General features: G+C 36.2%; 2 protein-coding genes across 2 annotated transcripts; both read right to left on the minus strand.

The window, feature by feature from the left end:
• Positions 1-417: 417 nt before the first annotated feature.
• On the minus strand, positions 418-2,724 carry LOC108986427 (probable carotenoid cleavage dioxygenase 4, chloroplastic). Its single transcript, XM_018959037.2, has one exon. It carries the CDS (start codon positions 2,479-2,481, stop codon positions 610-612), a length of 1,872 nt encoding a protein of 623 aa, XP_018814582.2. The 5' UTR covers positions 2,482-2,724; the 3' UTR covers positions 418-609.
• A 3,821-nt stretch (positions 2,725-6,545) lies between these two features.
• LOC108986432 (bifunctional peptidase and (3S)-lysyl hydroxylase JMJD7) lies at positions 6,546-16,090 on the minus strand. The gene is made up of 4 exons (XM_018959042.2): positions 15,260-16,090; positions 12,817-12,992; positions 7,197-7,267; positions 6,546-7,117 (listed from the first exon to the last, which is right to left on the minus strand). Exons 1-4 carry the CDS (start codon positions 15,923-15,925, stop codon positions 6,903-6,905), a joined length of 1,128 nt encoding a protein of 375 aa, XP_018814587.2. The 5' UTR covers positions 15,926-16,090; the 3' UTR covers positions 6,546-6,902.
• Positions 16,091-16,799: the final 709 nt, after the last annotated feature.

Consider the following 16,799-nt stretch of genomic DNA (forward strand, 5'->3'; position numbering starts at 1 on the left):
TTTTTTTTATAATCTTTTATATAATTATATTTTAAATTAAAGGTAATTTTATAAAATAATATTATTTTTATAAATTATTCTATAAAAATATCCCTAATTTAATACTAAAGAGTTGTAAAAATAGTTTCATGTATATCATTTTCGACATAGTAAAGCTCTATTTAGATTGAGAAGTGATCTTAACTTATCTTATCATTATAATTTTTTTAAAATTTTTATATAAAATATAATAAATAATTTAATTTTTTAAAATATTAAAATAATAATAATAATATTAAAAAATAATATTTTATTTAATTCTTAATTTTTATCTCAACTTACTATTTAAACCGAACCTAAAAGGATGGAAACTTGTGGGTTTTCTTGGCCTTGTATCTCGAGTTTGGGCCTTATATGACATTAGTAAGAATAGACAAGTGAAATAACTTTAAAGATGCAATAACTTTATTATAATGATCTGTACATGATGATGGGCAGTACATGATATTAATCGATCAGTAAATATATTTGTTGTTTCTAATTAATTCATGAGTGTGAAGTGACAATATGATCTGCATCGTCCACTTGTGCAGCAAAACCCATTCTGTGTTACTGATTAATTGTAGGAAATTATAGGGCTTTGAGGTCGCTTTCTCTCACAAATAATCCGTGAAAGCCATAGGGCACCCTACGCGGCAGCTTCACGGCGGCCACAACATCAAGATTCGGAGACTTGGCATCCATCACCAAGAACCTCGACTCCCCTACGTTCTCGTCATGGACATAACATACTACGTACCCATCGTCCTCGGCCTCTGACTCTAATTGATTACTCTCCGGCGCCTTGCCCACGAAGAAAGGCTCTCCACCGTAGCATCCTGCCCCAAACATTCTGCTTGCCACTGTGCAATCCTCACGATCACCCTTGGAGACGTCCAGCTTCACCACTCCTGATATCTTGGGCATTGGATCACCCACAGCTGCGTACACGTACTTGTTCTTCCTCCCCACGTATGCCTGATTTATCACTGCAAAGTCTAGATTTCTTGCTGAAATTGGATGCCTTGTAACAATTCCAGTCCTGAGGTCGATCCTCACTTTTTCCACCAAAGCGTGGACGAGGTCCATTCTCTCCAACGTATGCTCCACTGACAATATGTTTGGTGCCACCATCACTATTGCGTTGCCATCCTCTTCGTCCCATGCATTGATGGCGTGTAAGATGTTGAAGCCCGGCACGTCGAACCATCTCATCTCCGACTCGTCCTTTGCGTATCGAGGGATAACTCCGAGTCTGGGCACTTTGGCTGGGTCCGTTCCCACCGGAGACCCTCCAGCTATCATTTCCAATGGGTTCATTCCTATCTGTATGTCTGCAAATATGGCGTACTTTTTGGTAATTGCGAAGTCATGGAGGAAAGAGGGACGGACCATGGAAAATATGGGCACGTCTGGCTGTTTTGTACCGTTCGCATCAAACCGGAAGAAGGTCAGAAACGGAGGAATCGGGGCATATCGAAAGGCAAACGCCTCACCAGTTTCAGGGTCTACTTTGGGGTGAGCAGTCATGCTCATAGAAAGCTGACCATCAAAATCATTGCGACCTAGAGTCTCGATGTCTCCGTTGGAGGTCAATCGAACCGAGTAAGGGAGATCGGACTCACCGAGTGCATAGAGACGATTGCCAAAGAAAGCCAAGCTGGTGTTTGCGAGACCTATGCCGTTAGTAGGGTTGAATTGACCGGCGAATATTCGGGCAGCAGAGAGAGCACCCCGCGCTGCCGAGGCAGCAAGGCCATTAAAGCCCGAGAAGACATTGGGAAGCAGGGGATAGCCAGCATCACGCTCTGTGGTGTACTTATAGGTCTTGACGTAGCGGCTACAGAGGGTGGCTTTGCCTTGGGAGATCCGAATGGAGTGGAGCATGCCATCGCCATCAAAGAGGTGGTAAGGCCCACGAGGGAGGAACTGTGGATTGGGGCCATTGCGAATGTAAGCACCATCAAGAGCCGACGGCAGGGATCCTTGTATCACCTCACACTCTGTAGGGGGAAGCTCCTCGATCGGAGCAAAGTTGTTATAAAGAACATGTCTTGGGTCCACCGAAGGTCGGAGGGGAGGGTCTACGAAGTTGTTGACGATGTCTTCGAACACATTGAAGATCACTGCCGGAACTGACATCTCTGCTTGTTTCTTTGCCTCTGGTTTTGCCTGAGATTTCTTGGCCAATGGTGTAGCAATCGAAGAAGTAGAAGATTTCTTCGATAATGGTCGACCGTTGGCATTTGGAGATCGGGGTAATGTTGTGGTGGTGGTGGTGGAAGTTGCAGAAGTTCTTTCTGTTGGGGGTTGTTGGGTTGGCTTTTCTTCAATCCTAACAGAAGACACATTGAGGAGAGGACCAGAAGCTGATGCTCGGGGCAGCGTTCTTATCGTTTTGGTTGGGGAAAGCAGTTTTGGAATGGCTAAAGTAGAGAGGAAAGAGGAAGAGAAGGAATCCATGTTTCTATTGTTGTTGTTGTTGTTTTACAAGAACATGAATAACAACAAAGTACTTATACTATACTCACAAGAAATGCTGGGGTAAGGTTTTGATGCCGACGCTAATGGATGATTTCTGCAGGGAAGTGAAGCCAAAGGCTCCAGAGACAAGCAGTTTAATGCCAACACTGTTGGATGATTTCAGGGTCTAAAGGAGTGATTGTAGGCCAGCCAGTTATTGTCATCTAACGCCCAGACATCAGAAATTTATCGGTGCTTGCCTCGATCTGCGGCCTATTATTATCTTGGATAACTCTCCATATCTGGTTTGTCATGTTTGATGGTGTGACGTATTTTAAATGATTTTTATATTTTACAAATATAAGTATAGTTAAAAATAATACAATTTAAAATAAAAAATAATAATATTATTTTTTTAAAAAATATATATATAATATATCCAATTTGATATTTGGCATAAAGGGGTCTTCTCTTTTTGACAAATAAATAACAAGAAAGAAAAAATGCATATTTTCAAAGGTGTTTCCAAAGTGTACGGTGCCCATAGGAAATGGGAAGAAAAAAATGGAAAAGAAATAAAAAGGAAAAAGAAAACTAGTCTTGTTATTGGGGCTGGTAAAATATGACATGATTAGTTGAAAATAATACAAATACGATATGAAATAAATATAAATTAATAAACGAGTTTTGGCTTAAAATAAATTGATTTGATAGAACATAATTAATAAATGATTCAGTTGCAATCAACCTGCAAAATTCACAATTAATTCGTATAATACTAATAATTTTTTTTTAAATATTTAGACTTATATGTATTTTTTGTTTTGTTTTTGAAAATAAGTGATATTAATATTAACATTTGACTGCGTTATATCTCAAACCATTAAACTTTTTGTTAATATGTAATTATATTTTAGGAAAATACTAGTTTTCTTATATATATTATTGATTTGGATATTGATATAAAATAATTTATCATGAATTCAGTTGTTATTGTGAATTATTTATATAATTGTCCTTGTATTATATATGAAATTATATTAATTGAGTTAAAAAATAAATATACGAGTCAACTCAATCCATTTATATAAAATAGATTAAAGCAAATTAAATTGGTTAGTGAGTCGTGTCCAGATTAACCCAATAAAATTTAATCACTAAGAGCATTAGCATCAGTCTACGCATCCCATTAAGTAGCCAAAGTTTGCTAATATCATACATTTTACCTTTTAACTATCACATTCAAAACCTAATCTCACATTCAATTATCTATTTAATAATCCAATATTATTAATTTCAGACTTTATTACTTTTTAATCTATTTTTTGTCATATTTGCAGTCTATCAGTCGTATGTTAACTTCTAATCAAATAAAATAAATTTTGTCTTAAGTTTCGTAATTTATAATGTGCACTTTTTTTATTCATTCATTGTATGTAGGGTTGGGTTCGATAAAAAATAATGATAAAAACTGAAATGGCCTTATTACCTTGAAAGTCATATTTATTGATCACAAATTTATTTATGTAGCTCAAAGGCTGGTTGGATTTATGTTGCCTAATTCAATATATAGGTCCGAATTTAAGTCATATTGGCTATTTAATGGCTCCACTGGCATTTAATCAAACCAATGTCAATGTTATAAACGGATTAAGTGGATCATGTCACCTATTATTTAAACGGGTCAGGTTCAGATTTTAAGATATAATCCGTTTAATTAAGAACATCGGCCGATTCAAATTAACACATATAATTTAATATCCATGATTTGACACGACAGAAACCCGACCATAAACACAAATTACCATCCATACTTTTATCTTTTTCTCAATGCGGCCACCAATTTCTTCTATTCTATCCTATGCCACTCATTTTTCTTGTTATCCAAATGAAATGTAAACTTAGGAATTAGAGTTGTTGCTGTATTACTTTCCTCACCAACAAATTAATCACTCACAATAATGTTAGAATTGATAAAAAGTTTCGTTATTATTATTACGATGCTGAGTGAGAAAGCACTTTTCTAACAATAGAAATAATAATGCCTTTGCTGTCCCAACTATGATTTGGGATGAAAATCATTATTCCAAATCAATGAATTCAGCCACTACTCATAGTTGAAGATGGATGATATTTTTGGAAGGCCAAAAATGCAATTGGGGACCATCTCACTACCCCTCAAAAAATCATTCATTCTTCTTTCAGAAAGCTAGCTAGGAGGGGGCCATGCCATCGTGACCACCACTATTATTTTTGAAAATGCTACAGCCATAAAGCTTGAGTCTACAAAAGTATTCTACAAATTGACGTAATTTTATGTGATATGTTAGATCTATTTTATAATAAAAATAATTTTATAATCTGACGAATCATATCAAAACATGTCAATTTGTGATATTACTTTTGTATAACTCTTTTATAGTTAAAGTATTTCTTTCTACTACAATTGAGTGGAAATATTAAAAAGATTCGATTGGATAAAAGAATCCATAATGAGAGGTGCAGAGGAGTTGCTTTTCCAAATAGAAAGATATTTGATTAATAATATTTTTTTTTATAAAAATAAATTTATAAATTAATATGTGATAATATTAAATTATAAAATAATTTTTATTGAAAAATACATTAACCGATAAAATCAAATCAAATCATTTTTTTTTACTTATTCTAATAAGATTTTTATGGAAATCTAGTATTTATTTTTATACATATCGATCATAAATTTAAAGAAAAATAGTTGAGGATGGATGATATTTTTTTGTGGACAATAAATGCAAAAGGGGACCATCTCACTACCCCTAAAAATATCCACCATTTATTATTATTATTATTATTATTATTATTTAGTATTCTTCTCCAAGGGTTGTTGCCTGTTAGTGTGAAATTGGTCTTAGAAACTTGGCTCAAATTGATTTTGGCCTGTAATAAATTCCCAACAAAGCCTTTCTATCAGTTTTTTCAATAAAAAAACATAACAAACTTTTATGATTTTTCATTTTCCTATTTGGTTCATGGAATTTCAGAAAAATAAAGACATTCTTCATGTCCCAAGTTCGATATGTCTATGTTCTCAGCAAGAACTGGACATAAACTGGAATCCTTAATGTCTTTTTTTTTTTGGTTTCTGCCATATCTGTTTGATAAAAGAGATTGCTTGGACACGCCACCACTCAGGTCAAAAAACTGATGAACCAAACCTCCAACAGCCAATTAATTTCTTAAACCAAGCAACCCATTAGTCATGTGTGAAGAGGACATGATTCTGTTGTTAATTTGGACCAATCTCCTCCAAAAAAATCAGCTCTCATTGCGGGATGATAGCCTTAGTTTTTCTGCTCCAAAACACATCCATATGAAGGTGGCGGGACCTGATAATGGGATCTATATATGACTCTCAATGACAATGGACTTGTAAAGAGATAATGCAATTCCTCAAAATGAAAGGAGTTCATTACAAGACGTCCACTGTTCTACAAATCATCATCGTCTGGAAGTTGATGGCTTGAGCCCTACCCTACCCTACACTGTTTTTTGTTTTTTGATAATGCAATATCTTGGCAGTTTTGATGATTTAGAATGTAAATATCAGTTTTTTTTCCTGCTCTTGAGGAACTGGTTAAAGAGCTTTTGTCAATAGCAATTTCCACCTGGACTTTTGACAAGCCGGACTTCGGCTTCGTGGAGCAAGTCTCGGGCACTTTCTTTTCCCTAAAATGCTTATTTTTTAGAAGGGAAGTGAAAAATGTATTTTTCCCTTCATTTATCATCAAACCATCTAACATGTTATGATTTGTTTTTTCTGGAGAACGAACAACTTTATAGAGACCAAAAAATATTTACATAGATTATGCTCTGAAGCCGTTCTTTTACCTATTGAATTTCTTCCAATTAACACCCAATATGATTTCATAAGAACAGCAACCCAACACGCACGCAAGCTCCATCTGTTTCTAGGACAGCTAAACAGGGCAACAAACTCCATGCTTGTTTGAAGCGGCTATGCATCATAAGGATAGTAAAACATGAAAATCCTGTGAAAAAAATGAACTCATAACACGCATAAATAAAGGGAACTAATGTTAGCTGTATGTATATAACCTAGATCTTTGGAATTCAATTCAACGATCCCATAACAATTAGGGAAGTTACTTCTCATCGTAATAAGTAGTAACCAAGGTAAAAAGAAAAGGCACATCCCAAATTTTTACCAGGAGAGGAAATCCATGGTGAGTGAGCCATCATCTTGATGCACGTTAATGACTAGTCCAGAATGCAAGCTCTGGTCAAAAGAACATCTTACTCAGATTAGCATGCTTTCTCTTGCTTCAAAAACTCTGCAATCTCTTCTTTCTAGGATCTCTCTCTCCATGCCGGGAGGATCACACGTCAACATTCTAGCACCCAAACTAACAAATCAGACCTCATTCTTCTTTAGCACTGGCATTGGGTAAATTTGTCACAGATTCATCAGCACCTAATTTATCCTTACAGCCATATGCAAATGAATCACAGTCTGAATCCGAATCCAAGTCATCAGACATTGTTCCAGGCAATGTTGGATTATGAGTAGATTGGTAAGGAACTGATTGCAAGAAGTTGAAATAGGCATACTTGATATCAAACTGCATATCATACCCTGCAAATGTTTTATCTTAGCACCTAACAATCATATAAAAGCTGAATCCAAAAAGGCGAGAAAAGGACTTGAACATTACAGTAGTTTATTGCAATAGTCCGCCCTGCAGCATCTGGACTCTGTCTAACATGATGAAACCACATACTTGGCCTGCGTCAACTCCACAATCCAGCCTTAAAATTAAAACTCAGAATCATGTTTAGAAGAAAGTGCCACATGAAATGATAGGATTAAATATTAAAACTCAAGTTATGATCAGATAAAAACACACTTCTGATTTCTTCTCATATGCCACCTCGGAGGATTGCTCTGTTCACTAAGTTCAAACACAAACCAACCACAAAACTATACTTCCCCTTAAGATCCCAAGCAAAAACACATTTCGTTTCATGCCGCATAAACAAATTCAGGTAGACTACGGATATCATCATTGCACAAAATTATGCTTCCCAGTTCCCCTTAACACCTCAAGTGAATATCCGTTTTGTTTCCTGCCACGTCAACAAATTCAGCTAGGCTACAGGCATCACCATTGACACAACTCATCTACTCTTTACCTAGACAGTCAATTACTGAAATAAGTCCCTTAAAAACAACATTAAAAAACAAATGGGAAAAAAAAAAAGGGAAGAAACTTTAAAACACCTCAACTTCCCTAGGCAGAGACTAAAGCTGGGAGCATGCTCTATCAAACTAAAGCTGTTCATTTCCCTCTTTTATGGGACAATTCTTATCTACCAGCAAGCAGTAAGCCGTTCCAAAGATATCCTCTACAAACAAGATCCACACTCAAGATCTGTAACATAGGCTAGTCCTTTTGGAGCATAAGCCCAAATGTGGCTTGGGCCTTCCTTGGGTCATTAGAAATGGTATCGGAGACAATCTCAACCAAAGTGTGGGACTTGAGCCATGCCACCGACGATGGAATGGCTTGCAAGAATGTCAGATATTTAAAGGGGAGATTGTAATATCTCAAGTTTACTATGAGAGGGTGGTAAGTGGTGAATGTGATTCCACATTTTTTTATAGGTAATTGCACAAGACATTTACATTTCCACATTACTTAGAAAATAAAAGTTATTGCCCTATATAACGATTTCAGCAAGCTCCAATTGTCACATTGACTAGTTCTTTAAGAGTATAGACCCCGTTGTGGCTTGAGCCTTCCTTCAGTCCTTATACTGTTTGACTCAGATAGGGTATATTCAATCTAAGTGAAGAAGAAGAAGAAGAAGAAGAACAAATCATGAGACGACCACTTCATTTATACAAAATTTGTCCCAAATAAAATGCACTTTTCTTCCACAGAAACGAGTTTGGCATCTCTATCATGAATACCATTCATCAGTTATGGTCAAACTAATGCACTCAGCCTACGTAGTTGACAGTATAGAGCATGCTAAAAGAATGGAAAAATGACCTCCTCACTCTCTAATGATAATGGTTTTTTTTTTTTTTTTATAAGTAAACGATTATATTGATAAGAATAGGCATAACCCAAGTACACAAGATGGTATACAAGAGGTAACACCTATTTAGTAAGAAGAAATGGAAACAAGAAATTCATGAAAATCAAGGCCACTAAAATCTACAGTTGTGACCCATAAAAAGAGAGTGCTGACAAAATATAATCTAAGTTCTTCTAATGAATGGTCATTGTCTTCAAACGTCTGGTCATTTCGCTCCTTCCATAGGCACAACAGGATACAGGTCGGAACCATTTTTCACACGGCTGTGATTTGTGGAAGACCTTGTAAATTTGTCCAACTAGCCAAAAGATCAACCACTGTGGCAGGCATAACCCACACTAGCTCTAACCTGCTGAACACTTCATTCCATAATGTTCTATCAACCTTACCCAGTTAACGTTATTCTGTTTCTAACCTGCTGAACACCTAATCCCATAACATTCTCCTTCATGTCACTGTCAAGCAACCAAAGTCATCCACAGATTGCTACTTTAAGCTTCTTGCAAATTATATTGTGCCATGTCACAAGAATTTATTTATTGAGTCTCTCTTGACTTGTCACACAAATTTCATTTTAATGCTTTTTTTTTTTTCCTTGTGCCATGCATGGACTGTGGAAGGCTATAAAGAATACTACACGTTAGTGTTTTTTAGTTTAATTTTAACTGTTTAGTGCCCATTAATTTTTCACCAGGCAGGAGTCTTTGAGTTTGATTCTCTTCACTAGCTAGCATCCAACCAATATGGAATAATTCACAGCCCACTGCAATGGGAGACAGTGCAGAGTTTTTATTTACTCATCCATGCATTACCTTATTTTTCATCAGTTTGTTCTGCTGCTTGTCTAAAGTATACAACTTGATGGTTATATACTTATTTTTTTCTGCTACTCATACGGGCAAACAGCCCCACTCTTTCAATATCTAAAATATTTTTTAGTCATTGTTTCTCTCTCCTTATCTTAGAGTGACATCCTACGTCATTAAAAAATCATAATATACTCATTTTGCAACTGTTTCAATTCCATGTCGACGTTCATGTGATTAAAAATTTAACGATGCTTTCTTTATCTCAAATTACAATTATGGAACCTAGTGTTGCTATGCCTTCGTCAGGGACCAAATCAATCATTGATGTAATTCATTTGGATAGCTCTCTCCCTACAACTAGTCCTTCTCATGTTCGCCCTCCTATCAAAAGATCTCGAGGTAGATTAGATGCATGGCTTCATTTTTCTAGGATTGAGGATGGGGATCCCAATGACTACAAAGCTGCATGCAATTACTGTGATAAGGTTTTATTATGTCATTCTAACCCCAAGGGGTTGGCCCAAGTGGTGAAGGCCTTGGTCTTGGGGTATCACTCCCTTCAAGGTCCAAAGTTCAACACCTGATGGATGCAAACAATCCTTTGAGACCATACCTCCTGGTGAAAAAGTCAGTGATTTAACTAGTTTTGTGTAGGGAAACTTACAAGGGTGAGGTGCATAGGACTGGGGTTTACTCTGCAGGGGGGGGTCCAAAGGGCCCTGCCTTGGATAGGTTCCCCGACATTAAAAAAAAAAAAAAAAAAAGATTTTATTATGCCATTCTAAAAAAGAAGGTACTTCATCCTTGAGGTACCATAATGACACATGTAAGGTCTTTATTGCTACCGGGATTGGAAGGGTTAACCCCCAATAAAAAACAACCGGACCTAGGAGCGATGGGGTGGATGGTACAATTAGTAGTCCTAATGTTGGACTTGCCAAGTACAATGAGCAAAAAATAAGGTTGACAGTAGCTAAGATGATAATTGTAAATGAGCTACCATTTAGATTTGTAGAAAAAAAGGGATTTAAAGACTTTATGTCTGCAGTTGAGCCTAGATTTTCAATCCACTCTCGCATTAATATTATGCGAGATTGTATGAAAATGTACTTGTCAGAAAAAGACAAGTTAAATGACATATTCATGGCATCCAATTATAAGATTTGCATCACTACTGACATGTGGACATCAGTGCAAAATCTTAACTATGTGTGCATAATATCCTATTTTATTGATGATGATTGGGTCTTACATAAAAGAATTATAGGCTTTTTGAAAGTTCCTGTTCATAAAAGGACAACAATAGGAAGAGAGATCAAGTCATCTATACTTAGGTGGGGCATAAAAAAGATATTTACAGTCACAATAGACAATTCATCCTCTGATACTACGACCATTGATTATTTGAGGAAGATTATCAAACTTAGAGACTGTTTGGTATTAGAGAATGACCTTATGCACATAAGATGTTGTGTACATATTTTAAATCTTATTGTCCATGATGGTTTGAAAGAAATTGATGGATCAATTGTGGAGATTCAGAAATCGAAAGAAATATGTGAAGTCTTCTCCCGCAAGACTTGATAATTTCAAGTCACGCGCAGAGAGAAAATATCTTGGGTGGTGCACTTCTTTCTCTTGATGTTTCAACCAGGTGGAACTCAACATATCTGATATTAAGTGTGGCTCTCAAGTATTATGCGGCTTTTGAGGTGATGCAAGATGAAGACAATCAGTTTGGCCCACATTTACATAAGGTTGGAAAAGGACCACCAACTTTAGATGATTGGAAAATCGTCAAGATTTTTGTACGATTTTTTATGATGTCACCTTGTGGATTTCAGGCTCAACTTATGCAACTTCATATTTGTCCATCAAAGAAATAGCTTCAATCTATAACCATTTGATCAAATTTTCTATGGGTGATGATGATATGTTGAAAACTATGTTGGAGAGGATGCTGTTGAAATATGACAAGTATTGGAGGGATTTTGAGAAAGTAAACAAAATCTTATTTATTGCGGCTATGCTTGATCCGCGCTCCAAGTTGGAAGTTTTGGAGTTTTGGTTTACAGATTTTCTTGACCACGACGAACTTGTTATAAGGTTAAGGAGGATGATTGAGCGGATGTATAAACAGTATTCAAAATCCAATGTAGGTTCAAGTGTTGGTGAGACTCAAAGCAATACAACGTCCTATGATGATGAGGAGGATATTTATAGTAGGTATCGGCAATATCAAGCATCAAAGGGTGTTGTAAAGTCCAAATCAGAGTTGGATCGATATTTTATGGGGAGCCCTAAAGGATTGATGCCCAATTTTTATATTTTAATGTGGTGGAAGATATTGAAAAAGTTAAATTGAGATTTGAAAAAATTGAATTGTTTATTATAGTTTGTGTGGGAATTTGAGAAAGTTATAATGATGAGATAAGATGAAACACTTTCAGAATTCAAATGGGGTCTAAAGCCTAGTTTGCTTTCAAGACTAAATCCCAAAACTTTGAAAACCTCTAATCTCATCATTACAACTTTTCCAAATTTTCACACAAAATAAAATAAACAATTCAACTTTTTCAAATTCCAAAACAAAAATCATATTAAAAAATATATTTTTTTTATAAGTAAATATTAAAAAATATATTCTAACAATATTTTATTCAACTTTTTAACCTTAATATCAACTCATCTTATCTCATTTCATATTATTTCTGAAAACAAACGAGATTTAAAACTTTTCTCAAATTTTCCAACCAAAAAGAATTCTTGGAACACCTTCATTAAATCCTCCTTCACAACATTCCAACATGATTGAAAGAATCCTATAGAAAAACCGTCTGGACTAGGTGCTTTGTCTTTGAGCATTCTCCTTACCACACCATGAACCTCCGTTTCCTCAAAGGGTCTCTACAACCAAGAAACATGTTGTAGGTCAATGGACTCAAAGGCTAGTCCATCGAGTTTTGGCCACCCCACCTGTTCAGTAAGCAAGTGTTCAAAAAATCCAGCAACATGCTCTCGAATCACAAAAGCTTCCATACAATCCACACCATCTATATTCAGCATCTCAATGGTATTAGTTCTCCTATGAGAGTTGGCCACTCTGTGAAATAATTTTGTACTTTGTTCTCCTTCTTTCAACCACAATGCTCTTATTTTTTACGCCAAGAGATCTCCAATAAAATAACTCTCTAATTCTGACGTTCTAATGATAATGCTAACATTCTAATATAATTAGTCCAGAATTAATGCTTAAGTATAATGACCATTAGTTGAGTTGCAAACTAAATTCCTTTTCATTATATAGTTCAATGCACTTGGTCTAGGTTAGTTTTACCTTTGAAAAGAATTTCATCATACCAATTCAATTATGTGTGCAACGTTGTTCAACAAACAGAGAAAAAGATCTGGTAGAACTTACAAGTAAAGAATCTCTCCAGCCTTGATCGTACACTCAAAGGGTTTTGGGCCGTTGAAATACAAGGGGAATCTGGACATCGCACTGTGTTTAGCCTCCGGAGAAGGATACGGATCCACACTGCACCAAGGCACACATCTCATTGGCTTCTCAGACTCCAATGTAAACTTTCCAGTGTCCTGCAAATAAAAAACACATACAAGCGAATTTACAAATTAGGATAGGATTTGCCGTAATGTTTTGGGCTTTTTCCCTTATCTCAGTCTAAAGCTCTGAAAGCAGTGGTAGGAGGAGGTTTTATTTCAGGTTTCTCAGTGGGAACTAATAATAATGGCTTCATTTCCATATCACATTTGCTTTTTGCTGATGATACTCTTATTTTTTATGATGCTATTGGGGAATAGATTCAAGCTTTAAGGATTGTCTTGTTATGTTTTCAAGCCATATCCGGGCTAAAGGTGAACTTGGGTAAATCGGAGCTGGTCCCAGTGGGAGATGTGCATAATATTAACAATTTGGTGGAATTATTGGGGTGTAGAGTTGCTTATTTGCCCATGAAATATTTGGGTCTCCCGCTGGGAATGTCGTTAAAAGCAAATTATATTTGGGATGGGGTGGTTGAGAAGATTGAGAAGAAGTTGGTGGCATGGAAAATATTGTATTTATTTAAAGGGGGTAGAATCAATCTTATAAAGAGTACTCTTTCTAATATCCCAACTTACTTCATTTCATTATGTCCTTTACCAGTTGAGAGTGGCTAATTGTATTGAAAAGTTGTATAGAGCTTTTTTGCAGGGTGGTTTGGGAGAGGAGAATAAGGTTCATTTAGTAAGCTGGAAAAATGTATGTTGTCCGATTGTTGATGGAGGATTGGGGGTTCATAATTTGTGTAGTTTTAATAAGGCGTTGTTGGGAAGTGGTTGTGGAGATATCATAGGGAAGAGGAAGCCTTGTGGAGGGAGGTGATCAATTGGAAGTATGGGAGTGATTGGGGGGGGAATGGTGCTCTAAGAGCATAGGCATTGGTCTAGCCAAAGCCAAGTCTAAAATTTGGCTAAAAATTAAAGTTCCATTGAAGAAACTAGTCCACATTGGACTAGCCATCCTAAAATCAAAATAATAGTATAATATTATATATTTTAATAATAATTTTTTTTATTCCTTAGTGTTTATTGCATTTTGCAGTGCAAAAGGGAAACATAATTCCTCATAAATTCACAACACAGTGGATACACACAACAGATACATAATTCCTAATTTTTATTGTTGATTATTTGGGAATAAAATATAGGTTGATGGATGAACAATGCCTATCCAAATTTGGAGAAGATTTTTAGAATTACTGTAGCTCAAAACTTAAACTAGATGTTTTTATGAGTCCAATGCAGCTCATTTTGGCAAAACTTATCTATATTTTGGACTTCACTGGCATTTGGCTAGCCCAATGCCAGTGCTCTAAGGAGAGTAAGGGGGTCTTATGGTGTGAGTTTATGAAAGTTTATTAGGAAATGATGAGATTATGTTGTGAAACAAGTCAAATTTGTGGTTAGTGATGGTTCAAGAGTTCGATTCTGGTTTGATGTTTGGTGTAATGAGAATGCACTGTTTAGAGCTTTTACAGCTGTTTTCATATTGGCTGTTAATCAGCAGGAATCAATTTCAGAGTTGATGAGTTACTCTAATGGAGGATGTTAGATTTTTCAGACATGTCCAGGATTGGGAAATTGGGGAGGTTACTATTTTTTTAGATTGTTGTATTCATTGGATATTAGAAGACATGACAGGGATCAAATGTTCTGGAGATATACAGTGTCTAGAATTTTTTCTGTTAGATCATATTATAAGATGTTGTCCGATCAGCATTACATTTATTTTCCGATCAGCATTACAAATGTTGCTTTTTTTTGCATGGACAACAACAATTGAGAATATTCAGACTATTGACAATCTGAGAAAGTGTGGAATGATTGTATGCAGTGGTGCTTCATGCGCAAGAAAGCTACGGAATCAGTGAATCATTTATTTTTACATTGTGATGTGGCTAAAATGGGATGTTGTGTTTAGAAGATCTGGACTGACCTGGGTTATGCCAAAATCAGTGGTAGATTTACTCGCATGTTGGACTAGACTTCATACTTGCTCTCAAGTGATAGCTGCATGGAAGATGATTCCTTTGTGCATTATGTGATGCATTTGGTTGGAAAGGAATATGAGGTGTTTTAATAATAGGAAACTCAACATAGAATAACTCTGGAAATTTTTTATGTGTTCCTTGTTTAGTTGGTTTTCAGCTATTGTACTCAATGGAGGGGCTGTCAATGAGTTTTTGTCCTCATTTTTCTAGTATTAGAATGTAGTTAGGTATTTCTTTTATATGCTTTCTGTATACATGGGTTCGCCTATTGTATTTGATGAATAATAATAAAATAAAAAAAGGTCTGAAAACCTGGGAATAAGAATAACGCGCGGCAGGGTAGTTGCGGATGTACATACGATGAACATCGGTGGGAGGAAGCAGCAGGAAATGCTTCTCACCGGAAACGACGGCGTAGAGATTCTCGTAGTGGTCCTTGTGGAAAGAGGTCTCGGAGAGATGGTTGCCAACCCAAAGATTAACAGCTTCGGGGAGGCATCCGAGGGCGTCGGTGGCCCAAGGGATGTGAGCGTCGCAGTCCTGAGCCAGCGCCGAGTACTCGGACCGGAAGCAGTCGTTCTGCTGCTGGGCATACGCCACGAAATTGGTGGAATGGGGATTGACGATGAGATTAAGAGCTTCCGGGAAGGGCATGCGCAGGGCGTGTGCGGAGGCGAAGCAGAGGGTAGATGGGTCGTCGGAATTAATGGGGACGGCAGCGTCGGCTCGGCCATTGGGGGTAAGGTGGAGGGAAACATGAGCAGAGGAGAGGGCTCGAGTGAGGTAGGAATCGTGGGACCAGGAGGAGAGGGCGGGCCAGTGAAGAGTGGCGTTGGAGATAACACAGGGCTTGTTAGGGGACACGAAGTCTCTGAGGAATTGGAGAGGGGTTGGGGGAGAGTCCAGCCTCTCCACTCCCCCGGAGGTCCCCAGACTCAGCTCCCTAGCTTCCTCCCACAATGCCTCAATCTCCCTCATACTGGACTAGGACGGCAAAGCAAAACGGGTTTGGAGATGGCGGCAACTCTCTGGAGATGATCTTAAAATCGTTGGCTCAACACTCGATCTACACAAAACACTCGAAAGGCGCCATGTTTGGTATAAAAAACATGAGTTGATTCGCAGAAACTTCAAGCATAAAACTCTCGGGCTCCCTCGCTCTTTGTATTTTGTAAAGAAAAATTCAATACATTAAGCTTCACATTTCTAAGCATTATTTAAAAATATATAAATTTATTCTTTTATCCTCATATATCGAAATATAAAATATAAAATATAAAAATAAAAAAAAATCATATATTTTTTTAATAGTATGTAGAGTATAAAATTTCTATATAACACAACTCTTTTATAAAATGTGTACCCGTTATAAAGTAGCACACTTTTTTTTTTTCGTAAGACTTTAGCCCTCGTTTGTTTTGATAATTCTTTTCGACTAATTTCATTTCATCTCATCTCATTTAATCATTATAATATTTTTAAATCTTTACATAAAATAAAATAAACAATTCCAATTTTTCAAATTTCAAAACAAAAATAATATTAAAAATATATATTCTAACAATAATTTATTCAATTTTTAAGTTTAATCTCAATTTATCTCATCTATGAAAATAAATGAGACTTAATTTTTTATAAAAAAAAATTTGCGATAAAAAAAAATATTTAAAAATATTTGAAATGTTTGGTTACAAAAATGTTGTAAATATTTGAGAATTTATTTGAGGTTAAATTTTGAGAGATGAGAGACAATTTTTTTAATAAGAATATTTTTTAAAATAAGTATTGTATTTGAATTTATGAAAGGTAGATATAATAATCTTGAGTGTCTCTCCAAGATAGGGTCTTGAGT

This window comes from Juglans regia, chromosome 2 (assembly GCF_001411555.2).
Source record: "Juglans regia cultivar Chandler chromosome 2, Walnut 2.0, whole genome shotgun sequence".
NCBI lineage: Eukaryota > Viridiplantae > Streptophyta > Magnoliopsida > Fagales > Juglandaceae > Juglans > Juglans regia.